Raw genomic sequence first — 25,696 nt, forward strand, 5'->3', positions numbered from 1 at the left:
CTACTGTGTCTGTTGCCACTTAGTCTACTTTATGTAAAGAATTGTTGCTGATCTGTACAAGTTAAAGTGTTTAGGAGAGCCAGGCACTTAGTGGCTCACGCCCATAATCCTAGCTATTCAGGAGGATGAGATCTGATGATCGCGGTTCAAAGCCAGCCCATGCAGGAAAAGTCCTGAGACTCTTATCTCCCATTAAACACCAGAAAACTGGAAGTGGCGTTGTGGTTCAAAGCGGTAGAGTGCTGGCTTTGAGCTGAAGAGCTAAGGGACAGTGCCCAGGCCCAGAGTTCAAGCCCCACGAACAACAACAGCAACAAAAAGTGTTTAGAAGGCGAAGCCAACGCGCATCATGCCCCTTTCTTGTTCAAGAGGCGAGCCCAAGCAAACAGAGCAGCCACCGCTCAGGTGCCGGCTGCTCCGCGCACGCGCTGTGTCTCAGTGCCCTACTGGAGTGCAGCTCTACGAAGCCACGCCCCCTTCTTCGCTCAAGGGGCGGGCCCAGGTGCGCGGCGGCACCGAGGAGCCACCACTCAGGTGCCGGCCTTCTGCGCGTGCGTCTTGCACGTCCCTCTTTGCCAGGTGCGCCCCGCCTCCGTGTCTGGTGTCCACCTTCTAGCCACTTCCAGGCGTCCGCCATTGGCTCGGGTGTCCCCTGAGCATTTGGAGGTGCGGTGCTTCTAGGCTGAGTGAAGTCGCCGAGTTGTCACTGAGAACTAGGGCCTGTCCGCGCACCGCCGCCCACTCTCTCCTCGAGCTCCGGGCCTCCAGCGCGCGTGCGCGGCCGGGGTCTTCCAGCACCTGCTCGCGCGAGACCCCAACGGCCGGCGTCCGACGCCTCCCGCGAGCGCAGCCGGGTCATGGCGCCGCTGTGGGGACCGCGGCGGGGCCGCGCGCTGCTCGCCCTGCTGGCCTCGCTGCTCCTCTCCGGGGCCGAGGCGGCCGACGGAGACCGAGGCATCCACGGTGAGGGCCCGGCGCGGTGCGGGGGGCGGACGTCAAGGGGGGGTCGGTGCGGGGGAGAGTCGCAGGGGTGGAAAGGGGGTGGGGGGTCACCTTGGTGAGGGTCGGGAGCCCGGTCTGGGGAGGGAGCCTTTATAGGGGAGCCTTCGGGGAGGGGAAGGGGCCCCTGAGGGAAATTTCTAGGAGGAGAGACGAGGCGAGGGGTGTAGGCCCTGAAGGAATGGCGCAGGAAGGAAGTGGGGACTCTCCCTGCGTCCTCTTCTCGGCCGTGGAAAGTTCTGGGGCCTAAGAAAGCCCAGAGAAGCCAAGAAGCTCCGAAGGGTTGGGTTGGGGGGGGGACCTGATGGTGGCTTTAGCCTTTAGGGAAGAAGCCCCTCAAGTGCACCCCTCCATCCCCTCGAGTGCACCCCTCCATCCCCACCTCAGTGAATGCCTCCTGCGAAAAATGGACTCTGATCAGTGAGGTCTTTTTGAAGAAAGGAGAGGAAAAGCAGGTGGTGGGCGCGAGAGGCGTTTGCCAGGGCTTCAGGCGAGAGCACCCTTGGTGTGGGAAAAGAATTGTCTGGAACAGCTGGCTGGGCATCTTCCAGTGTTGTTCCAATCCTGGCTGCTCCAGACAAGAACAGCGGGTTTTGAAGAGGGCTCGCATTGATCATCTGTAGTCCTTGCTGCGTGGCCTTGTGGCTGCCACCGGGGCGATCCCACAGGGCCAGGTTTCTGCGTTCACAGCTTCCCCATCCCCCAGACACAGCGTACACTTAAAAGAGCTCTTGCTTCTACCATCAGTGGCTAAGAGATAAAGAAGTTACCAGGAGAGTGAAGATGAAGGGGGGGGAGTACTTAGCTGAGGTGGTTGGAGGAGGGTGACACCTGATCCACCACTGTGAAGAATGGAAGCAGCTGTGCTTAGGCCTTGGGGATTGGTGGCCTGGGGGGAACTTAATGGAGCACAAATGGCTTGGAGGGCAGACAAGCTAGGTTGTGTTCTAGGGAAAAGGAAGGGGAGGGGGGAGAGAAAGCCCGCAGGAATTGAGCAGGGTGAGAGAGGCACAATGGGAGGTTGGAAAAGTGGGCAGGAGCATGCTGGCTGCGCTCTGTGTGCACAAAATAGGTTATAGGAAGATGTATGCGTCAGGTGGTTCCTTTTGGTAACTTTGGAAAATAGTTTGTGAAGGAGTGGGGGGTGGAGGAGGGGATGAATTGGGGCTAGGTGTCCTGGGCTCACACCAGCAATTCTAGCTACTCAGGAGGTTGAGCTCTGAGGATCTCAGTTCAAAGTCAGCCCAGTCAGGAAAGTCAGTGAGACTCTTATCTCCAATTAACTACCAGAAAACCGGAAGAGTCACTATGGCTTAAAGTGGTAGAGTGCTAGCCTTGAGCAAAAAAGCTCAACATCACCAGCCCCCCCCCCCCAGTTCAATCCCCACAGCCGACCCTCCCCCTCCCCCCACACACAAAATGAGTTGGGGAAGACAGGATTCAGTGGGGAGAGGCTCAGCTCTCCAGGACCTGAAATCAGAAATGCACTGGTGGTTCATGACCATAATCCTATCTACTCAAGGAGGCTGAGATCTGAGGATAGTGGTTCAGAGTTAACCTGGGCAGGGAAAGCTGTGAGAACCTTATATCTGATTAAGCAACACAAAAAAGCCAGAAGTAGAGCTGGGGCTCAAATAATAGAGCCCAGGTTCTGAGTTCAAGTCCAGTAACAGCACACACACAAATAATAATAATAAGCAGGTGTTGCCATTACAATGTGAACTAGAATTCAGCCTTTCTGGACTTTTTCAGATGAAGTGATTATGTGCCTCTGGGTACCTGGCCTTTGGCTTGGTCAGATTAGGCTTCTCTGATCCCCTGTGTGTCCTTTAAGCTTGGTGTGTTGGTGACACTACAGGCCTTGTGGAGGGTCACACAGTAGTAACTGACAAGGCCAGGTCTAGTGACCAGAGGCTTTCTCTGTTCCCAGTGGCTCCAGCCGCCTGGACCTACTGACCTTTCTGAAGCACTGCTATCTGGTGGGGTGAACTACTGCCCTCACTTATCGGAGTGCTGTTTGTTTGAAAGCTTGAACTGCCTCATCCAAGGCAGGAGGCAGTTTTGATCCCCCCCCCCCCGCCCCTCCATTGCGTTGGTTTTCCCACCAAACCAGGGTCATCTGCTGAGAGTGAAGTGTTTCTCCTGGCACCTGCAGCCACTCAATGCTGCCAAATGTGTGTGTGGTATGAGAACAAGGAGGAAGGAGTAATTAAGAAGTGATTATTGTGGCCAGCCATGGAACTCAGTCTTCATAGAGAACAGAGGGAGCTGAAGGACAGTGGAAAGGTGGTGGGGCCATCAGATGGTTGGCGCTGAAGTCCTGGAGGGAATGGACTGGGAAAATAGGATAGATAAAATATGACTATAGGGGCTGGGAAGGGGCTCAGTGGTAGAGTGCTTTGCCTTGCATGCATAAGCCCCTGGGTTCCATTCCTCAACACCACATAAACAGAAAAAAAGCCGGAAGTGGCGCTGTGGTTCAAGTAGTAGAGCACTAGCCTTGAGCTGAAGAGCTGAGGACAGTGCCCAGGCCCAGAGTTCAGGCCCACGACCAGATTACCCCCCCCCAAAAAAAAGAAAAGGTGTGTGTGTGTGTGTGTGTGTGTGTGTGTTTGTGTTTGATGAAATCGGCATTCTGAAGAGGTAACTGTTAATTGAGACCAGATCTAGGTGTGATTGTGGCTTTTGGAGAGGACCTGGAGGTTGGGGAAGGACATGGAGGCTGAGAAGGGCGAGGCTGGAGGATTCCCTGCGTGGGTGTGGAAATCACTAGCAGTGATGATGAGGGATGGGCTGAGAACCAGATAAGGAATGGAGGTGAGGCCCAGGGATCCTTGGGCCAGACACAGTGGGCAGAAACCTTCTGCTCTGATATAGTCCGCTGCTGGGGGTTTGGAGAATGGTCTGAAAGCTGAAGGGCCAGGTTCTGGTTAGAGAAAAGTGATGTGAGAGAGCAAAATAGATCTTTCCAAGAGCTTCTGAGGGGTGGGATAAGCAAGTCTGAGCAGCGTCCTGTGCTAAATTTGCTAATGGTGGTAACTTGAGTAGCGGAGGGCAGTAATCCTGAAGCGAGGTAAGCTAGCTAACTGGTCACTGGGGAATCTTCTACCCCCGCATGGTGTTTTTAAATGTTCCAGTCTGCGATGAAAATTGACTCCTTCTTGGAGGCCTCAAACCACTACAAGCCACTGCATGGTTTCTGGAGTTGTAGGGTTTTTTTAAATGTGAAAACTTCGGTATTTGGCTTTGCCTGGAAATACAAAAATCTCAGAAACTAACTGGAATATCAGTCCAGGTTCCCACAGAGCTTAGCTCTTGGCTGGAGCCAAGAGCCTCCTTGTGCAAGTACTGATCTCAGCCTCCTGAGCAGCTAGGATTACAGGCATGAGCCACCGGAGCCCAGCTTTACTTGCCTTTTTGGTGGATTACTGGGTTCTGGGCCGGAGTGCTCACTCACAGCTGGCATTCAACACATGAACCATGCCTCCCCATCTAGATTTTTGCTGATTAATTGGAGATAAGAGTCATTTGGAGTGGGGTACTACTAGTGGCTCCAGTCTGTAATCCTAGCTACTCAGGAGGCTGAAATTTGAGGATCTCTGTTAGAAGCCTGCCTGGGCAGGAAAATCTGTGAGATTTATCTTCAGTTAACCACCAGAAAGCTGGCAGTGGTGCAGTGCTAACAGAATGCTAGCCTTGAGAGAAAGAGCTCAGAGACAGTGCCCAGGCCCTGAGTTCAAGCCCCACAACTGACCCCCCCCCCAAAAAAAGAGTCATTGGATTTATCTGGCTAGACTGACTTTGAGATATAATTCTCACATCTCAGCTTTCCTTAGCAGCTTGGATTCTGCTTCTAAATGAGCCTTTGGTTGTAGCCCCTCCTGAAGAATTATGCTTCATTTAATAAAAGAAAGTAGAAGTTGGGCATTGGTGACTCACAATTGTAATCCTAGCTACTCTGGAGGCTGAGATCTGAGGATCACAGTTTGAAGCCAGCCTGGGCAGGAAAGTTATGAGACTCTTCAATTAATCAGGAAGTAGGGCAAGAAGTAGAGCTATGACTTAAGTGGTACAGCACTTGCCTTGAGCAAAAGAAGCTCAAGGACAGCGCCCAGGCCTTGAGTTCAAGCCCTAGGATTGGCACAAAATAAATTTAAAAAACAATAAAGGGGGTAGATAACACCTAACAGCACTTACAAATGGTCTAATGACTATATGTGGGTTATTGCTGTATAGAAGGGAACAGTTCCTTAGTAGGCAACTGCAGATAGGCATGACTTTTAAAATATTTCTTCCCAGGTGACAAATCCTCAGGTCTGGAGGGCTATGAGATATGCAGTTTTTGTTCAGCCCAGCTAATATTTTTCTTCAAAGTAGAACCTTGGAAGTTCCTTTAGATGTAGTTGGTCAGCTGTAGTTCCTGCTGCCAGTGGCTTTCACTGTGTCTACGGGAGTTAATGGTTACTTGACTTTTAGTTCTCTTCATAGTTCCTGGGAATTTCCACTGGAGCTGAGCCCAATATTGTTCATTCCAAAGCCTACTTGGGCCTGCAGAGGATATTCAGTTTCTAAAACCTCTGGCGTTTTTTCCCCCAGTCCTGAGGCTTGAACTCAGGGCCTGGACACTGTCGCTGAGCTTCTTTTGCTCCACCACTTGAGCCACAGCGCCACTTCTGGTTTTTTTCTGTTTATGTGCTCCTGAGTAATCGAACCCAGGACTTTGTGCACGCTAGACAAGCACTCTACCACTAAGCCAGTTTCCCAGCTGGGGTTAATTTTGCAGCAGACATCCAATTAGCCCTGGTGGTCACACCTATTCACAGATAAATGCTGAAGTTCCTCTGGAGTTTGTGGTCAGCTGGAAGGTTCCACTGGGTTGCAGTTTCCATAGTTCTTGGCTTCACAAAGGGATTGGGGGGCCTGGTCCTGCTTAAGACAAGGCAGTTTATTATTTAGTGCTAGTACTGCAGCACACACCAAAAAAAAAAAAAATCAGGGCCTGGATTTTCTGCTCAAGGCTGGTGCTCTACCACTTGACTAACACTTTCACTTTAGGCTCTTTGCTGGTTTATTGGAGAAAACATGGCCTTTCCTGCCCCAGCTGGCTTTGAACAGAGAACCTCAGATTTCAGCCTCCTGAACAGCGAGGTTTACAGGCATGAGCCCCTGGCACCTAGCCTGGAAACTACTTTAGAAATAAGGGCAAGAATGTAGATGTTTTGCAAACAAATGTTTAAGGTGGATCTACAATGATTTTATTTTTTGGTGTACTGGGGAGCAAATGGACCCAGGACCTCATGTCTTAGGCAAGTACTCTACTACACTTGAATTCTCAGGATCTGTTGTTTAAAGTCTACTGTATATTCTTTTTTTTTTTTTTTTTTTTTTTGGGTCGGTCGTGGGGCTTGAACTCTGGGCCTGGGCGCTGTCCCTCAGCTCTTCAGCTCAAGGCTAGCACTCTACCACTTGAGCCACAGTGCCACTTTCGGCTTTTATCTTTTTGCTTATGTGGTGCTGAAGAATCAAACCCAGGGCCTCAGGCATGCAAGGCAAGCGCTCTACCACTGAGCCACCTTCCCAGCCCTACTGTATATTCTTAAAGAGATGAAAGAAACAGCTATTAAAGTAGATTGTGACTTTTCAAAGGGTCACTCTATAAATAGATTAATAAATGGGATTAAAATGTCATGAGACAATTAGGAAAAGCATCTCTAAATTGACAAAAGGGCTGAGGCCCTCTTCAAGGGAAAAGTCCATGAGTTTACATCAGAAAATAAATGATGCTGGTGCCCGGTGACTCATGCTGTTAATCCTAGCTGCTCAGGAGGCTGAGATCTGAGAATCACAGTTTAGAACCAGCTTGGACAGGAAAGTCTTTGAAACTCTAACCTCCAGTTAATCACAGCAAAAACCAGAAGTAGCCCGGCACTGGTGGCTCAAGTGATAGATAACTAGCCTTGTGCCAAAAAAGCTCAGGGACAGTGCTCTGGCCCTGAGTTCAAGCCCCAGGACTTGCAAAAATAAATAATTAAACTTAAGTAAGTGGTCCTTAATTAACACAGGTTAACAAATGCTGTGAATTACTAGTTTCCTTCCAAGATTTGTATGTTTGTTTCAGTAGCTCCAGCTAGCCTGGACTTTCTATGTAGCCCAGGCTGGCCTGGAACTCCTGCCAAGTTATTCTGATGGGCTGTATAAGTCCAGCTATGTATGTAGGTAATGGAAGAATTTATGCTCCAAGGACTGGGAAGGTGGGCTGTATAAGTCCAGCTATGTATGTAGGTAATGGAAGAATTTATGCTCCAAGGGCTGGGAAGGTGGCTCAGTGGTAGAGCACTTGCCTTGCATGCCTGAGGCCCTGGGTTTGATTCCTCAGCACCACATAAGCAAAGAGAAAAAAGCCGGAAGTGGCACTGTGGCTCAAGTGGTGGAGTGCTAGCCTTGAGCTGAAGAGCTGAGGGACAGTGCCCAGGCGCAGATTTCAGGCCCATGACCGGACCCCCCCCCCCAAAAAAAAATTATGCTCCTGCTTTTGTGATAAATATGAAGTGTCAGGGGGTAGGTGTGGTGGTGTGTACTGGACTGATGGTTTATGAAATGTAAACTTGTACATCTAAACACCTTTATCCAAAGTGTCAGAATTTGGTATCTAAAACACTAAGATTTTATGACTCTTGTAATTTAAGTTGGATTTGTCATTGTAAATCTTCTTTCCTCATAAATACATAGAGCTTACTCTAAAAGTTTCTGAATTTGTGCTGTTAATGACAACTTCCAGATACCAAACGTAGAATGACAAGTAATAACTTTCTGTACTATTAACAAAGAATTCACAATACAAGTATTTAGATACCCAGAGTAGATGGGTTTACATATCACCATAAAACAAGGCTGATCCTAAAGTATAGAGCATAGCCAGGTGCCAGTGGCTCACACCTGTAATCCTAGCTACTCAGGAGGCTGAGATCTGAGGATTGAGGTTTAAAGCCAGCCCAGGCAGGAAAGTCCCTGAAATTCTTATCTCCAGTAAACCACCAGAAAACCAGAAGTGGTACTGTGGCTCAAGTGGTAGAACACTCACCTTGAACTGAAGAGCTGAGGGGCAGTGCCCAGGCCCAGAGTCCACCAACAACAACAAAAAGTATAGAGCAATTGCTCTATACTTCTGCCTGTGTAATTCAAACAGCTTTTCTAGCAAATGTTGTAGGAGGACTTGAGCCCAGGACATAATTCAGTCTCGAAAACTAAAATAGAGCAAATATAGCCTTGATAAACTCTCTGGTACTGGTATCTCTTCATGGACACAAAGCCTAAGATCTCACTTCTTAGGCAAAAGACTTAAGTTCAGATGGGGAACTGTTCCTTCCCACCCACCTTGTCACTCTCTCCTTTTCCTGTGCCCAGTGTGCATGTTCACTGCTGGCTTACCCTAAGGGAAGGTTGTGGACCAGGTCACGGGAGGCACTGTAGGAAGACCACGGGATGGAGGATGCTTGGGTTGGTATGGTTCTCTGATTGGCTAGAGGTGGTTCTTTTGGCTTTCTCTGTTGTCTGTGAGTTATGTTTAGTTGGACTTAAATGTATCAGTGTTTATTTATGTGTGTGTATGTGCATGTGCACCAGTACTAGAGACTGAACTTAGGGACTTGTGCTGTCTTAGCTTTTTCACTCATGGCTAGTGTTGTACCACTTCAGCCATGCCCCCACTTTTGACCTTTAGCTGATTATTTGGAGGTAAGAGTTTATGGATTTTCCTTCCCAGCCTGGCTTTGAACCTGGAACCTTCTATCTCAGCCTCCTGAGTAGCTAGGATTATGGCATGAACCACTATTGCCTCGCATGATTATAATATTTTATCTTGTGTACTTTTGTTTTAGTCTCAGTTGCAAATCCTGGGAGGACAAGGGCCCCGTCCCCATTCAGTGTACTCAGCTTACCCTAGATAGTTAAAATCTACGCTACCTCAAATCCCAGTATAACAGTTAAGAAGTTTTCCGCTCAGATATTATGGGTGCACACTGTAATCCCAGCTACTTTGGAAGCAAAAGCAGGAGGATCTCATGTTTGAGGTCAGCCTGGGCTAGAGATTGAGACTCAAACAGAAAAGAAAACAAAAAGACAGCCAGGTGCTGGTGGCTTACACCTGTAATCCTAGTTACTCAGGAGGCTGAGATCTGATGATCAGGGTTCAAACCAGCCCAGGCAGGAAAGTCTGTGAGACTCTTATTGCCAATTAATCACCAGAAAAACATAAGTGGTTCTGTGGCTCAAATGGTAGAACGCTAGCCTTGAGCTGAAGAGCTCATGGACAGTATCCAGGCCCAGAGTCCAAGTCCCACGACCAACAAAACAAAAAACAAAAAAAAAGAACTTTGGTCCCCACCCATATAAAAACCCCTGTTGAGCCAGGCTCTGGTGACTCACACACGTAATCCTACCTACTCAGGAGGCTGAGATCTGAGGATCACAGTTCAAAAGCAGCCCAAGCTGGGTGCCAGTGGCTCACACCTGTAATCCTAGCTACTCAAGAGGCTGAGATCTGAGGACTGCGGTTCAAAGCCAGCTCAGACAGGAAAGTCCATGAGACCCTTATCACCAATTAAGCACCAGAAAACCAGAAGTAGTGCTGTGGCTCAAGTGGTAGAGCACTAGCCTTGAGATGAAGAGCTGAGGGACAGCTCCCAGGCCTAGAGGTCAAGCCCCATGACTGACCAAAAAAAACAAAACAACAACAACAAAAAAAAAAACGGAGCCCAGACGGGCAAGTCCATGAGACTCATCTCCAATAAACCACAGAAAACCAGAAGTAACACTATGACTCAAAGTGGTAGAGCGCTAGCCTTGAGTGTTTTTAAAAGCTCAGGGACAGTGCCCAGGCATGTTGTAGCTCAGTGCTTGTCTGGTAGTAGAGTCATGTATGTGTCTAAATTAAAATTCTTAGAAAGAGCTGAGTGCCAGTGGCTTATGCCTGTAATCCCAGCTACTCATGAGGCTCAGATCAAGGTTTGGAAGCCAGCTGGGGTAGGAATCTACAAGAGTCCCATCTGCCTTTAACTAGCAAAATGTTGGACTGGTGGTATGACTCAAGTAGTAGAGCATCAGAAATGAGCAAAAAGGGTAAGATGGTACCAACACCAAAAAATAAGCATAAATAGGGGCTGGGAATGTGGCTAAATGGTAGGTAGAATGCTTGCCTAGCATGCAAGAAATCCTAGGTTTGATTCCTCCATACCACATCAACAGAAAAGGCCGAAAATGGTACTAGGCTTGAGCAAAAGAAGCTCAGGGACAGTGCTCAGGCCCCGAGTTCAAGCCCCAGGACTGGTAAGTAAAAAAACAAAAAAAAACCATAAATATAAGCCATTGTTTCCCTTATTATTATTCATGGTATTAGATATTTTTCTCTACCAGCACATGCATAAAAATTGCGTATTTCAAATAGCTCCAAATATTCCCTTAAGTGGGTGCCTCTGGTTATTTTGCCAGCAAAAAGAAAAAGAAGCTGGGTGCCGGTGGCTCACACCTGTAATCCTGGCTACTCAGGAGGCTGAGATCTGAGGATTGCAGTTCAAAGCCAGCCTGGGCAGGAAAGTCGGTGAAACTCTTATCTCCAATAAACCACCAGAAAACCGCAAGTGGTGCTGTAGCTCAAGTGGTAGAGCTCTAGCCTTGAGCTGAAGAGCTGAGGGACAGCACTCAGGCCCAGAGTTCAAGCCCCATGACCGACCAAAAAGAAAAAGCCATCATGGTGAATTATTGACTGTTGTCTGTGAACTTAACTATCAAGCACTTTTGTGGGTATAATAGTAATTGCTCCCTATTCCTTGTAACTTGAATTAAATAACTACAGACATTTTTTGGTATGTGTATGGCACTGAGGATACCTTTAGCCACTCCTACTTTTCAGTCTAAAATATGATTTTCAAGTCTCTGAGGATATTTGCCCTCAACTATAGGTGGTTTGATGAGAGGGATGGAGTTATTCTTAGCAGGGAATTGGTGCACAGCAGCGTTTTTTTGCCCAAGGATACACCTGAGGATAGAGGAGTTGGCTGCTAGAAGGGGGTGGGTGAGCATAGCAGTCCACATCATAGTCTCTGACCCCACACAAGAGAGTAGCCAAGTTCCAGGATGGAAGATTGGAACAGCATTCTTCCTTTTTTACTTTTTTTTTTTTTTTTTGCCAGTCCTGGGGCTTGAACTCTGGGCCTGGGCACTGTCCCTCAGCTCTTCAGCTCAAGGTGAGCGCTCTACCACTTGAGCCACAGCACCACTTCTGGTTTTCTGGTGGTTTACTGAAGATACAGACTTTCCTCCTTGGGCTGGCTTTGAACTGCAATCCTTAGATCTCAGCTTCCCATGTAGCTAGGATTACAGGTGTGAGCCACCAGCACCCAGAATCTCTGAGCTCTTTTGCTCGGGGCTAGCACTCTACCACTTATACCACTGCGCCACTTCAGCTTTTTCTGTTTTTGTGGTGCTGAGGAATCGAACCTAGGGTTTCATGCATGCTAGGCAAGCATTCTACCACTAAGCCACACACCTAGCCTCTAAAAATTATTTTCTCTAAAGGAGGAATTGGCAGACTAGCATATAGTGCCGCCTGCATGTGGCCCCCTGAGCTAGAAATATGAAGGTTTATGATCAAAATCCAAAGAAGAATATTTTGACAGGAAGATTAGAGGAAATGAAGTTTTAGTGTCCATAAATAGTTTCATGGACACGCAGCCATGGTCACACAGTTCTTCATGCTGTGGTGACAGAAGAATGGAGACCATGTGCCTTACCCTGCAAGCTTCGGTGCAGGCCATTTTCCACACACATAATTTCACTTAAGCTCTGGTTCCCTGTCAGTCACCATGCACGCATGCAAGCACAATCCATTAGCTGTAAGTACTGCAGACTTGAGCTTCCAGACAGCTCCCCACCTGCAGGGCTGGGTAATTTTACTCCTGTCTGCCCCTCAGGTCATGGACTCAGTAGAGCCTGAAATGGCGACCTCCTTGTCCCTACCATAAACTTATGTGACAGCACAAAAATGAGTAATGCGGGAACTGGCCAGAGCCGGACCAAAATGAAGCCCAGGGAAAGTGTGGTAGCCTGGTAATGTGCTCCTGCCCAGTGCTACCAGTGGAGGAAGAGGCGCTGGCTATGGTGCAGGGGAACTCTTGTCACCCTTCCCAGAAACCAGGAAGGTGCTGTGGCACCTGGTGACATCTCAGGGCAAGTAATGCCAGCAGGAACCTCAATGGGAAAGCAGCTCAGAACTTGTTGGAGAGAGAGGTTAAGAGCCTAGGCTGGCTGCTTAGGACAGCTGCTGGAAGCCCTTCCAGCCCAGTAAGGGGAGGCATCAGAGAGGGCTCACATTGAGCGGTGATAAAAGGGCCATGAGCACTGCAAAGAAATGATTAAACACATAACTTCTCAATATTGCTCTGGTCTTAACTGGAAGTGTGCTAAATGAATACTTTCTTTACATTTAAAACCAACAAGCTTTGTTTTGTTTTAGAAATAATCTTGCCAACCCAGACTGGTCTCCAACTTGAGATCCTCCTGCCTGTCTCTGAATTACAGGCCTTACCCATACTAGACTAGTGCTCTTGAGCACTTGAGCATTGCCCCCAGGAGAAGTAGTAAATGAATACAAGGCATCTTAGTCAATGTCACCCCTTTCAGAAAGTCCCATCTTGCTTTTGAGACAAGGTCTCTATGTAGCTCATATTGGACTCTTAACTCACAATTCTTCAATCTTCTTCCACCTGGTACCTGTAATCCAGGCAAAAAGTTCTTGCAATCCCATCTCAAGAGGAAAAGCTGCAGGGTTGGGAAGGTGGCTCAGTGGTAGAGTGCTTTCCTTGCATCACAAGGCCTTGGGTTCGATTCCTCAGCACCACATAAGCAGAAAAAGCCAGAAGTGGTGCTATGGCTCAAGTAGTAGAGTGCTAGTCTTGAGCTGAAGAGCTGAGGGACAGCGCCCAGGCCGAGAGTTCAGGCCTCACGACCAACCAAAAAAAGAAAAAAAAAAAGGAAAAGCTGGGTGTTGTGTTGTGCTCCTACCATCTCAGATGAGGAAGCATAATTAGGATTATGGTCCAGGTTGGCCTGAACAAAAATTGAGACCTTATTTTTAAAAATAGCGCAAAAAGGGCTTAGAAATGTGGCTCAGGTGGTAGAGTAGCTGCTTAGCAAGTATGGACTCTGAGTTCAAACCCTAGCAGTGCTTTTTAAAAAATGTAGCCGGGTGCTGGTGGCTCACACCTATAATCCTAGCTACTCAGGAGGCTGAGATACAAGGATTGTGGTTCAGAGCCAGCCTGGGAACAGAAGTCTGTAAGACTCTTCTCTCCAGTTAACTTCCAGAAAACCTATGGCTCAGAGTGGTCTAGAGAGCTAGCCTTGAGTGAAAGAGCTCAGGAATAGCACCCAGGCCCTGAGTTCAAGCCCCATGACTGATGACCAAAAAAAAAAAAAGTAGGTAGCTCTATGGTAAGAGCACTTGATTAGCAGGTATAGGGTTCCATCTCCTATACCACTCACTGTAAGCATAACCTGCAGCCAGGTGCTGGTGGCTCACACCTGTAATCCTAGCTATTTCTGGAGGCTGAGATCTGAGGATCACAGTTCCAAGCCAGCTCAGGCAAGAAAGTCCATGAGACTCTTATCTCCAGCTAACCACTAGAAAACTGGAAATGGCACTGTGGCTCAAGTGGTAGAGTGCTCATCTTGAGCTGAAGAGCTGAGGGCAGCGCCCAGGCCCAGAGTTCAAGCCCCATGATTGACCAAAAAAAAAAGAACCAGAAAAATTAACTTTCAAAATAGGCACAGATGCCATTATGCATTTTTAGAGAATAATTTTTTGCTGTCTAAAACCCATAAAGCAGGCAGAGCCTGAAGTTTGTCTATTACCCTTGTTAGAAGGTGACTGCAGATCTGTCATTACAGCTGGTAGTGTAAGGAAGAGCTGGTTGTTAAACCTCCAGTGACCCAAGAACTCGAGAAACCTGTTGACCACGCCCACAGACCCCTGGGTTCACAATGTCAGTTCAAATACCTGCCTGGATTTTGTACCGTAGGTTCATATTTCAGATAATGGGCGCTTTTAACCATTTCTGGTCCATTTTTTCTTAACTCATTTGAAAGTGAATTTTTTTTTTTTTTTTTTTTGGGGTCTGGTCGTGGGGCCTGAACTCTGGGCCTGGGTGCTGTCCCTCAGCTCTTCAGCTCAAGGCTAGCGCTCTACCACTTGAGCCACAGCACCACTTCCGGCTTTTTTTTTTCTTTTTGCTTATGTGGTGCTGAGGAATCGAACCCAGGGCCTCGAGCATGCAAGGCAAGCGCTCTACCACTGAGCCACCTTCCCAGCCCTGAAAGTGAATATTTTGAGGGTGGGAATGTGGCTCAGTGGTAGAGTGCTTGCCTAACACGCATGAAGCCCTGGGTTCGATTCCTCAGTACCACATAAACAGAAAAAGCTGGAAATGGCACTGTGGCTCAAGTGATAGAGCGCTAGCCTTGAGGTGAAGAGCTAAGGGGCAGTGCTCAGGCCCAGAGTTCAGACCCCACGACCAACAAAAACGAAAGAAAAAGCTGGAAATGGCAGTGTAGCTCAAGTGGTAAGAGTGTTAGCCTTAAGCAAAAAAAGCTCAAGGAAGGACAGTACCCAGGCCCTGAGTTCAAGCCCCAGGACTAGCAACAGAAAGAATGAAAGGAAGGAAGGAAGAAAGTAAATGCATTGGAATTTCAGCATTTTTCTGGGTTATCTGTGTTTTGAAAGTGCATAGGTTGTTCTTAGTTTTGTATGTTGGCATTTGTGAACATAGGAATGGGATTGAAGTGTGGGGGTGGGGAGAGCGCATGGGTGGAAGAGAGAACTGTTGTTGTTTGGTTGTTGTTTGTGATTGCTATGAAGACCAACAATGACAGAAAAGGACTTGACACTTAGCTTTCAGGAGCAGTCACCTTATCATTTAGTAATAGAAGTACCATTAAAGAATAATTTCCTGAAGGCATGTCCAGCCAGATTCCCTAGCTGTAGCTTTGGGTCTGTTGTGGTCAACTAACCTGTCCTGGAAGTGTGAGGGAAAACAGTCATTGCAGAGTCGTGAAGAGGGTGGCCTCAGGCAGTGGTAGAGACTCAGGAATGGTTTGGCTTTAGAAAACTCAGTTTTGTGGCTTTTCCTACTGTCTGCCTGTTGATGTAGATTTTTCTTACCTTCTGAAGGTCCTGGTATTGGCTCCAAAGTTCCCTGAAAGGTCAGGTGGCTTCATATACTAGCCCTGCTGTTTGCCTGGTTTTAGTCACCCCAAGCCTGGATGGTGGCTGCTAACTTTGTGACCATTAGAAGTGATGTGCACCTTAGACCTCGTGTCACTCTTGAAGGAGGTAGGAAGTGAGAGGTTAGGAAATAAGCAAATATTTACATTTTTATCTCAATCTGCCCTCATTTTTTTTCTTTTTTTCTTCTTCTTTTTGTTTTTGTTTTTTGGTTGGTCATGGGGCTTGAACTCAGGACTGGGCACTATCCCTGAGCTCTTTTGCTCAGCTAGCACTCTGCCACTTTGAGCCACAGTGCCATTTCAGATTTTCTGGTGATTCATTGGAGAAAAGAGTCTCACGGGGACTTTACTGCATTGCTGGCTTTGAACTACGATCATCAGATTGAAGTCTTCTGAGTAGCTAGGATTATAGGCATGAGCCACGGTGCCTGGTATTTTTTCGTTTGTTTGTTTTGTTTTGTTTTACCAATCTTGGGGCTTAAACTCAGGGCTTGGGCACTGTCCCTGAGCTTCTTTTGCTCAGGTGCTCAAGGCCCTCTACCATGTTAGCCACAGTGCCACTTCTGGCTTTTTCCGTTTATATGGTGGTGAGGAATTGAACCCAGGGCTTCATGCATGCTAAGCAAGCACTCTACCACTAAGCCACATTCCCAGCCCCCAGTGAGAACAATATATGACCCTTGTGTGCCATCTTGCCCATACATACTGTCACTGACAGTGAAGTTCTCTTTTACCTAGCAGCTTTAAAGAAGCTGCTTGAACCTAAGCTGTGAAGCTAGTGTGAGACAAATCCTAGCAGATGTGAGCAGCTGTCTGTACAGAATGCTCTCCCAGGCAGGCCCAATAGGACCTGAGGCTGGGGTGCCAGCACTTTAATCTTGGCAGAGCATGGGATGAGGGTGGGGCTGTCACTGTTCCAGCCCTTCCTTCCTGGATCCGGAGGGTCCTGTCCATCTTGTCTCTCCATTAGGTTGATTAGCAGTGCTGCCTTCAGCTGTAGATGGCTTAGCTTAGACCAGACCCCACCCCCAGCAGTTTGTTTACTCTGGGCCTGCTTGATCCTATGTTTTGTGGCCTTTGGCACATTGTCAAAAAATTCCTGGCACAGGTGTATGCCACCTGGTTCTGGTTGATGTTTTTCTGGGCAAAACATGCCCTGTATATTTTATTTACTTATTTATTTATTTATTTATTTATTTATTTTTTTGTCGGCCGTGGGGCTTGAACTCTGGGCCTGGGCGCTGTCCCTCAGCTCTTCAGCTCAAGGCGAGCGCTCTACCACTTGAGCTACAGCGCCACTTCCGGTTTTCTGGTGGTTTATTGGAGATAGGAGTCTCACGGTCTCTCCTGCCCGGGCTGGCTTTGAACCACGATCCTCAGATCTCAGCCTCCTGAGTAGCTAGGATTACAGGCGTGAGCCACCAGCGCCCGGCTTACTTATTTATTTTTAAAGACAGGGTCTCATTATGTTGCTCAGGCTAACTTTGAACTCCTGTTGTCAGATGGTCCTCCTGTCTCCTACTCTAGTACCTAGGAATATGGCAAGGGCCACTGTACCTGGCCCTTACTATTTTTTAAAAATTTGTTTACCATAAAATCTTATTTTAAATATACTTCTCTTTAAACATTTTACAGAATTGTCACAACAGTGCAATTTTAGAACATTGACATCATTCCCCAGACTCCTGTGTCCATTTGCAATTACTTTCCAGCCCCATTGTCAGCCCCAGGTGTCCACTCACCCACTTCCTGTCTCAGGTGATGAATGATTTCATCCTTGTGAAACACCCAGACAAGGAATGCTCTAACTACTGACTTTATGCTCTTACATGAAAGCTTCCTGCTTCAGAATGTCTCTCCTTCTCCCCTCTCCTTTATCCTCCTCTCCTCTCTTATCTTCTTCCCTCTCTTCTCTTTCTCTTCCTTCTTCCCCTTCAGTCATTTGAGACAGCGCTACATAGGCTGGCCTTGAACTCTTCTCATTCTCTGACTTTGCTCTTCAGCGTGCTGGAATACATGAATGCACCACTCTGCTCCGCAGGATGTACAGAATGTCTTCTCTGCTGTGCTGCTTATTGGTGTATGTGGAGTGCATAGGTTATTGTGTATAGTGTAATTGTGTATTGTGTATTGTGTATAGTAGTAATCTTGTGTAGTAGTTTTGAGAAATACCTAATTTCATACCCATTGCCAACAAAAACACAAATCTACCCTTCATGTCCAATATTATTCCCAGTCAATGACATAAACATAGCCAATGGCTTCTGCTTTGTCTTTCAGACTCTTGCCTGGTCACCAAGGTGGTGGGGAGGTGCCGGGCCTCTATCCCCAGGTGGTGGTACAATGTCACTGACAGGTCCTGCCACCCATTTGTGTATGGAGGCTGTGAGGGCAATGACAATAATTTCCTGAGCAAGGAGGAGTGTCTTGAGAAATGTGCTGGCATCACAGGTAAGATGGTGGTCTGGGAAGAAGTTTGTTTATAGGGATGTTGTTGCCACTTGTACTGGTTCCTTACAGGGAAAGTAAGGGGATTCGGAAGCAGACTGAATGGGTTCAGTGTGCAGGTCCTGATGGCCACACAGTGCTTTAACAGCATGTCCGCAGGAGGATGGAAACACCATCTCTTCTAACCTTTCCCCTCCTTGAACACTGGTAAGCACGGATGCCTCACCAGCCTGGCCCAGGAAACCATGATATCCTGATCCACTCACACAGGCAGCCCTGTTCCTGGGTTCTTTGTACCCAGAGGTATAATAGGACAGATGAAGTGAAAAGCTCTCAAAGTTACAAGTTAGCTCTATAGGTGGCTCAGTTGTTAGAGTGCTAGCCAGTGAGCAAAAGCATTAGACTGAGTTCAAGTCTCAAGTCTTAGACACCCCGTCCCCCTTCTCCCCCCCTCCAACACACACACAAAAAGAAGAGTTACCCCTGGACCATGTGCACTGGAATCCATGCTTCTCCAGCCCTGGCCTGTGAGGAATTGTGTTGTCACATTGATGTTGATATGTGGGGACACAGTACCATTGGCAGACACCAGCATGGATAGGAAAAAGGGAAGAAGAGAATGTTGACTCGGGCTGGGAAGGTGGCTCAATGGTAGAACGCTTGCCTCGCATGCATGAGGTCCTGGGTTCAATTCCTCAGCACCAAAAGCTAGAAGTGGTGCTGTGGCTCAAGTGGTAGAGTGCTAGCCTTGAGCTGAAGAGCTGAGGGACAGTGCCCAGGCCCAGAGTTCAAGCCCCACGACCGACAACAAAAAGAAAAAGAAAAAATGTTGACTCCTACAGCCTTAAAGTTTAAATAAAATCTGAAGATACAGCAGTGTGCGGCGCCGCCCCCCCCCCCTCCCGTGACACAGCCAGGAAGAGGCAGGGAGGCACTGGCTCTCAGGCAGTCCTTAGCATTGGACTCTCTGCAGCTTTTCTGTTTTTGTGTTTTGAACCTAGGGCCTTGTGGGTTGTACCTGAGCTAATACTCCCCCAGCCTTCATGCAACTTGTCTTGATAATTTTTTTGGGGGGTGTCATGCATGCACTGGTACTGGGGCTGGAACTCAGGGCCTACCTGCTGTTAGTCATGGGGCTTGAACTCTGGGCTTGGGCGCCCTCCCTGATGAGCTCTGCAGCTGAAGGCAAGCATTCTACCACTTGAGCCACAGCACCACTTCCAAGTTTTCTAGTGGTTAATTGGAGATAAGAGTCTCACAAAGCTGGGCGCCAGTGGCTCACGCCTGTAGTCCTAGATACTCAGGAGGCTGAGATCTGAGGATCACTGTTCTAAGCCAGCCCGGGCAGGAAAGTCCATGAGACTCTTATCTCCAATAAACCACTAGAAAACTAGAAGTGGTGCTGTAGCTCAAGTGGTAGAGCACTAGCCTTGAGCTAAAGAGCTGAGGGACAGGGCTCAGGCCCAGAGATCAAGCCCCACGACCAACAACAACACAAAAAAGAGTCTCATGGACTTTCCTGCCTGGGCTGGCTTTGACCCGCAATCCTCAGATTTTGGCCTCCTGAGTCACTACGATTATACGTGTGAGCCACAATCCGGCCTTTCTTTTCTTTTCTTTTCTTCTAATTTGGTGATAAATCCTGCCTCTGTGCTGGTTAGGGGTGTGTGTTGACTGTCTGTTCACCCCCCTGGCTTTACACTCTGCAGTGATCACATGAGCTCATTTAAGTTGTGTATAAAGAAAGGACGATAGCCACCTCCCAGTGGCCTCAGGTCTACAGCACAGTGGTCACAAGAGGCTGGCAGTCACCCAATGTCTGAAGGCGCAGTCTGCCTGTCCTTTGCAAGAGTTTGAAGAGCTGAGAGGCAGCTATGACTTAGTATAGGCCAGCCCTTCACCTTTGGGTAACAACTGGTATTAATGTCAGGAGATGGCAACTGAAGAAAACACCACTTGTGTTTCGTGTGTGTGTGTGTGTGTGTGTGTGTGTGTGTGTGTGCGTGTGCGTGTGCGTGTGTGTGTGTGTGTGTGTTGTGGCACTGAGCACTGTCCCTCAGCTGTTCAGTTCACGGCTAGTGCTCTACCACTTGAGCCACAGTGCCACTTCCAGTTTTCTGGTGGTTTGTTGGAGATAAAGAGTCTCACAGACTTTCCTGCCCAGGCTGGCTTTGAACCATGATCCTCAGATCTCAGTCTCCTGAGTAGCTAGGATTACAGGTGTGAGCCACTGGCACCCAGCTCACTTTTGTTTCTTCTCATCAACTATGAGCAGCTTTACTCTGCTCTCTCATCCTCCCAGGAAGAGGGTTGAAGTGTTGAGGAAAGGAGCATGAGACAGTGGACCTAAGGCGGGTTCTGCATCTCCCAGGAGGTGGGCCAGAGTGCAGCCCAGCCACAAAAGCTGGGCAGCTCTTTTGTGGGTGTGGGCATTCACCGGAGCCTGGGGGAGAGCAGAAGGTGCCTGAGCTCTTCGTCCCTGCAGCTTGTCGCACAGCATATTCTTTTCTAGACAGACAAGCTCTCCTGTGGGAGGAGGACGCTGGCTTATTAATTTGTAATGAGAACTGGAACCACCCAGGGGACCAGCCACATCCCTGTGCCTCCACCGTAGGCCATGTGGGCCAACTTCCTAGCCAGATTGCTGGGGGTTGATTGGTGGAGATGGGAGAGCTGGTTGGTGAAGTTCCTATTGAATGACATCAGGTCAGGTCAGTCCAGCCCAGGACCTCTGCACAAGGCCTCCTGGGACTCCCTCGGAGCTGCCCTCTCTGCCCACCCCTTTAGCTCGTGGAGATCAAATATGCATCCTGGGTTGGGGTTGGTGGCAGGTGACTTAATTACTCAGGAGCTGGGGAAGAGGACAGGAGGCTCCCTTAAACCCAGGAGTTTGAGGCCAGCCTGGGCAGCATAGGGAAACCCTGCCTCAAATGAAATTTAAAAAAAGAAACACAAATACTACATGAAACTGAAGATTATAAGCTTTGTTTTTATTACTACACAATGTACCTTGATCAGACTTACGCTGTCCCTCAGCTCTTCAGCTCAAGGTTAGCACTCTACCACTTGAGCCACAGCGCCATTTCTGGCTTTTTCTGCTGATGTGGTGCCGAGGAATCGAACCTAGGGCCTTATGCATGCAAGGCAAGCACTCTACCACTGAGCCACCTTCCCAGCCCCCCTTCCCCTTTTTAAAATTCATATGCTTTTAAAATTTTATAACAAGGTCTTACTATATTGCCAAGACTGTTCTCAAACTTGTGGGTTCAAAGTAATCCTATCTCAGCGTTTCTAGTAGCAGGAACTATGGAATGTGCCGCCATGCCCAGTGCCATTTCAACCATTTTAAGTGTATTCAGAGATACTAGGTACTTTTACACTGTTGTGTTATTCTTTAACATTTGTTAATAAGTCAATACAATTAAACATGATTCGGCCCTGGAAACCCTCTGGCTTAAATAATAATTCCCAAGCCAGGTGCCAGTAGCTACTGCCTGTAATCCTAGCTACTCAGGAGGCTGAGATCTGAGGATCAAGGTTTGAAGCCAGCACAGGCAGGAAAGTCCATGAGACTCATCTCCAATAAACTGCCCTGAAAAAAGCTAGAAGTGGAGCTGTGGCTCAAGTCATAGAGCCTTGAGTAAAAGAAGCTCAGGGGCAGTGCCCAGGCCTTGAATTGAAGCCCCAGGACTGACACCCCCCCAAAAAAAAATTCCCTGCAGCTAACTTCAAGTTGAATCCTCAGATATGGTCTTAGTTAATCTCTGTTCCTCATTTCCATGTAGAAGTAGGCTTGTGGTCCCCGTGTGTGCTCAAGTTCTCACAGAAAGGAGAAATGGGAGTTGGTGGAAAGGCACACAGGACCCACCCTGACCAACCTGTCTGCTAGTTTTGTCCTCCAGGCAGCCCTGGAGGACACTGTGTCACTCACTATGTGTCCCCCTTGTCCTTGCAGAGAATGTTGTCAGCCATGCCGCCAGCAGAAATGGAGCAGAATCCCCTGTCCCAAGTGGTAGGTTCTTCCAAAGACCCAGGGTGGAATGAAGGAAGTATAAAAGCTGTCTTGCTTCTGCTGGCTCAGAATGGGTAAACAATGGGCAGCTGACTTCTGGCTCCAGAGTTCTGGCACAGGGGAGCCTTTTCCCTGTCCAGCTGGCAGGAGCGGCTCCAACTTTGGCAGTGCCACCTGCTGCCTCAGCCCCTTGTTGCATGGCTCTCCATTGTTACCTATTGTCCTTGTCTTGTGGTCTCCCTCTCTCTGCTAAATTCTGCCCTGCCACCCTTCCTGTCACCTCAGTCCTTGATCTCGAGCTTTGTGTTAGCTTGCTTTGTAGTGCTCACAGCAGCTGCCCCGCTCCTTCTTTATGCTTAAGGGACTCTGCGGCAGGAGCCTGGGTGAGTGCACCCTGAGCCAGGCCCAGCAGAGACCCTGCCCTGCCTTGCCTTGCCTTGCCTTGCCCTGCCCTGCCCTGCCCTGCCCTGCCTGGAGGGAGGGACTCCACCCTACCTCCCTCAGGGGCCAAGTGGACCCTGGTGGCCAGTGCCAACACTCTGGTTGTAGTCTAGGCCCACCTACTCTGATAGCAGGGCTCTTCTGGGAATTCATTGGCTGCCAGGGGTCGGCTGACTTGCAGATTGCCAGAGTTAGAGCTACTTTCTGGTTTACTATGCCAGGAATCCAGGTCCCATGTGCACTCTTGCTAGCCTGTCCAAGGTCATCAGAGCCCTGGGGCCTTGGCATGGTAACTGACTGTGGTTTCATACTGGAGAGAACTGTCCCAGTGTCAGTGAGTACAGGCAAGAGCAACTTGTGATCACACTGAAAATGGCGGGGTGGCTCCCAGTTAACGCATGAGGTTGCAGGAGACTGGCCTTGGGGTTACTAGAGGCCATGGGGCCAGGGAGGGGCTGGACACCCCCCCCCAAAGTCACCCTGTATCCCTCTGTGGGCCCTGCAAGGACATGTCCAGTGTCTGTCGCTGTTCCTGACACCGGTATTTATGTTTCAGTTCCCAGAAGACAGGATTCCAGTGACCTTTCCGAGGATAGTTTCAACTATGAAGGTAGAACTTTTAAAAACGTGGGTTTTTGTGTTTTGTGTTTTTTTGTTTTTTTACCAGGTGGGGTATTTAGAGCTGGCTTCCCAGGTGCTTGCTGTCTGGGCTTGGGATTGTTACGACAGGCCTCAGTGGGTGTTAGGAAGCTTACTGCCAGTGGAGAAGACTCCAGTCAGGCAGCCTAGTATGTGATTCCTGATTTACCCTGGCTCACGTCTCCACAGCTGTGGGCAAGTTGCTGCCACAAGGCCTCGTGGATCTGTAGATGAAGCAAGAGTTCTGGGATGGGTCTCACAGGGGCTCAGTCAGGACCTGGAACAGGCTGAACAGTATAGTCCCCAGATTGCAGTCATGGCTGCCCAGAAGTGCCTGGAACTGTGGGGCAGGCAAATGGGGGGGAAGTGGATCTCTGTGGACCACAGCCCACTGCTCCATCTCCTGTAGGAGCTGCTAATTGCTGCTTATCAGGCTCTCTTGCTCTTGTTCCCAGAATACTGTGCAGCCAAGGCTTTCACAGGGCCCTGCCGGGCTGCCTTCCCGCGCTGGTACTTTGATTCTGAGAAGAATTCCTGTGATAAGTTCATCTATGGCGGTTGTCGGGGCAACAAGAACAGCTACCTCTCCCAGGAGGCCTGTATGCAGCACTGCTTTGGTGAGTGTGTGACCCTGAACCCCACAACCCTAAACCCTTTTCCATCCCTTAGAACCAGAGCCTGACTGATGCTGTCCTGTGGACCCCAGCAGTGGACAAGGCCTCGGAGCCCCTGGAAAGCCTGTAATGCAGTCTGTCAGGAAAAAGGAAAAATTTCTGCGAAGGCCTCAAGGATTAGGGAGACTCTGAAGGGGCCCAGCAGTGGGGAGGACCATGGGCAGACCTCTTAAGGAGGAATGTGTTTTCTTCCAGGCAAACAGATGTATCCTGTCCTGACCCCCGGCAGCAAAGGTAAGTAACTTCTTACCCCTCTTCCCATATGCCCATTGTCTGCCATCTTTGACTCAGCTCTATTCAGGCATGTTTTCTGCAGGCCCGTGTTGTCTTTATCTTTAAGTATAAGTGGCTTTGTGGTGGAGAATGGCAACAGCTTGCAACATGTAGTAGATGACTGTCCAACCACTACCCCGGGTGTCACCCTGTACTTGGGTTAGGAGGTGTGAGTCAAGCATTCCCCCAAGTCTCGCCTAGGCCGGGTGTGGCTGGAAACAGGCCCTCCTCGGGAGGCCTGTGGACCTGGGTGCCTGGGCCTGAGGCTGGCCTGAGTGGAGGGAACTTTACTGCTGTGGGGTATAGAGTTGGTCAGGGTTGGCAGAAAGTTGAAGCCTAGGCCCCAAGCAGTGCGGCCTGAGGAGGCTGTTTCCTCCCATTGGTATTTCTGAGCCTGAGTCCTGCCTTACTGGTTTGGCTTCTTCTTGACCTGTTCTTCTGCCTAGGAGCTAATACCTGGCCTTGCAAGTCTGCCTTGTTCTAGAAGCTGGAACTTGGCTTCCTAGGCTGGGGGTGGAGCTGGCCAGAGAATAGCCCCAGTGCTGGGCTGAGATGTGAAGTGTGGAGGAGGGGAGCCAGGTGCCTTTACAGGAAAGTCACAGGACTCAGGAAGAAAGCACCCTAACTGACCAGTGGGATCACTGGGGACAATTAAGGCACCAGGGTCCCTCACTCCACCCTGACTTCATCCATTCTCTGTTGCTGGATACTGTGCCTTTGGGGTTTTATGTTTCTACCCCACTCCCACAAAGTCAGCATTTTGCACCTGTGTTTGGTTGGCCTGGAACTCCCGTACAGGGCTTTTGTGAGAGATCATTGGAGTATGAGTATGCATGTTTTTTTGTTTTTGTTTTTTTATTTCTTGGTGCCAGTCCTGGGGCCTGAACTCAGGGCCTAAGCACTATCCCTAAGCTTCTTTTGCTCAAGGCTAGTGCTCTACCACTTGAGCCACAGCTCCATTTCTGGCTTTTTAGTGGTTAATTGGAGCTAAGAGTTTCACAGACTTTCCTGCTCAGGCTGGCTTTAAACTGTCCTTAGTTCTTAGCCTCCTAGGTAGCTAGGATTCCAGGTGTGAGCCGCTGGTGGCCAGCTGTTTGTGTCTGTTCTGTGTGTGTGTGTGTGTGTGTGTGTGTGTGTGTGTGTGTGTGTGTGTGTGTGTGTGTGTGTGTGTGTGTGTGTGTGTGTGTGTGTGTGTGTGTGTGTGTGCGCGCGCGCGCGCACGCGCATGTATATGGAACTGGACTTTGAACTCAAGGCCCCAGGTTCTCTTATAAGGCTTTTTTGCTGAAGGCTAGTGTTCTACTACTTGATCATGCTTCTACTTCCCTGCTGGCCCTCTGTGGCTGTGTGCTTCCTCCTCTCACCTATCTCCTCTCATCCTCAGCTGTGGTTCTGGTGGGACTGTTTGTGATGGTCCTGATCGTTCTCCTGGGAGCTTCTGTGGTCTGCCTGATCCGGCTGGCGCGAAGAAGGCAGGAGCAAGCACTTCAAGCTGTCTGGAGCACTGCAGATGACAAGGAGCAGCTGGTGAAGAACACATATGTCCTGTGACAGCTCTGCTACCAGAATGGGGTGGGTGGGCGGGGACCGTGTGCTTTTAAATAGAGTGATTTCTAGTAACTGTGAGATCATTAGGGCTTTGCTGCATGTTACCCAGGTGGGCAGGCCAGCAGAGAAGGCACCTGCCACTCCTGGTGGCTCTGCTGGAAGCTGATTCACCACCTTGGTGGCTGCTGGCCTCCAGGTGCAGAGCCCCAGAGTCTCCTTTCTCATCCCAGCAGTCGTTGCCATAATTTTCCCTTGTTCATTTGTTTAAGTTGTGTTGTGTTTTGTTTTTTAAAGTAGAAACAAGGATTTTTTTTAATTAGGATACTGAGAGAAGAGAGCTATAAGTTTAATTAAAAAAAAAAAAGGTCCTTTTCTTTTAAACTAA

At 48.8% G+C, this 25,696-nt stretch overlaps 1 protein-coding gene across 1 annotated transcript; it reads left to right on the top strand.

The window, feature by feature from the left end:
- The first annotated feature begins 574 nt into the window (after positions 1–574).
- LOC138811131 (kunitz-type protease inhibitor 2-like) lies at positions 575–25,696 on the top strand. Its single transcript, XM_069998758.1, has 6 exons — positions 575–963; positions 21,680–21,736; positions 22,734–22,787; positions 23,272–23,433; positions 23,686–23,724; positions 25,148–25,696. Exons 1-6 carry the CDS (start codon positions 858–860, stop codon positions 25,312–25,314), a joined length of 585 nt encoding a protein of 194 aa, XP_069854859.1. The 5' UTR covers positions 575–857; the 3' UTR covers positions 25,315–25,696.

The sequence above is a fragment of the Dipodomys merriami genome, unplaced genomic scaffold (genome assembly GCF_024711535.1).
Source record: "Dipodomys merriami isolate MVZ:Mamm:240054 unplaced genomic scaffold, mDipMer1.0.p SCAF_52, whole genome shotgun sequence".
In the NCBI taxonomy this organism is placed as follows: Eukaryota; Metazoa; Chordata; class Mammalia; order Rodentia; family Heteromyidae; genus Dipodomys; species Dipodomys merriami.

What these genes read in the sequence shown, in the direction of transcription:
- LOC138811131 (XM_069998758.1), top strand. Translation starts at nt 858, where the DNA reads ATGGCGCCGCTGTGGGGACCGCGGCGGGGCCGCGCGCTGCTCGCCCTG. An exon ending in CGGAGACCGAGGCATCCACG is followed by an intron (nt 964 to 21,679) that starts GTGAGGGCCCGG and finishes TTGTCCTTGCAG; the next exon opens with AGAATGTTGTCAGCCATGCC. An exon ending in AGAATCCCCTGTCCCAAGTG is followed by an intron (nt 21,737 to 22,733) that starts GTAGGTTCTTCC and finishes TTTATGTTTCAG; the next exon opens with TTCCCAGAAGACAGGATTCC.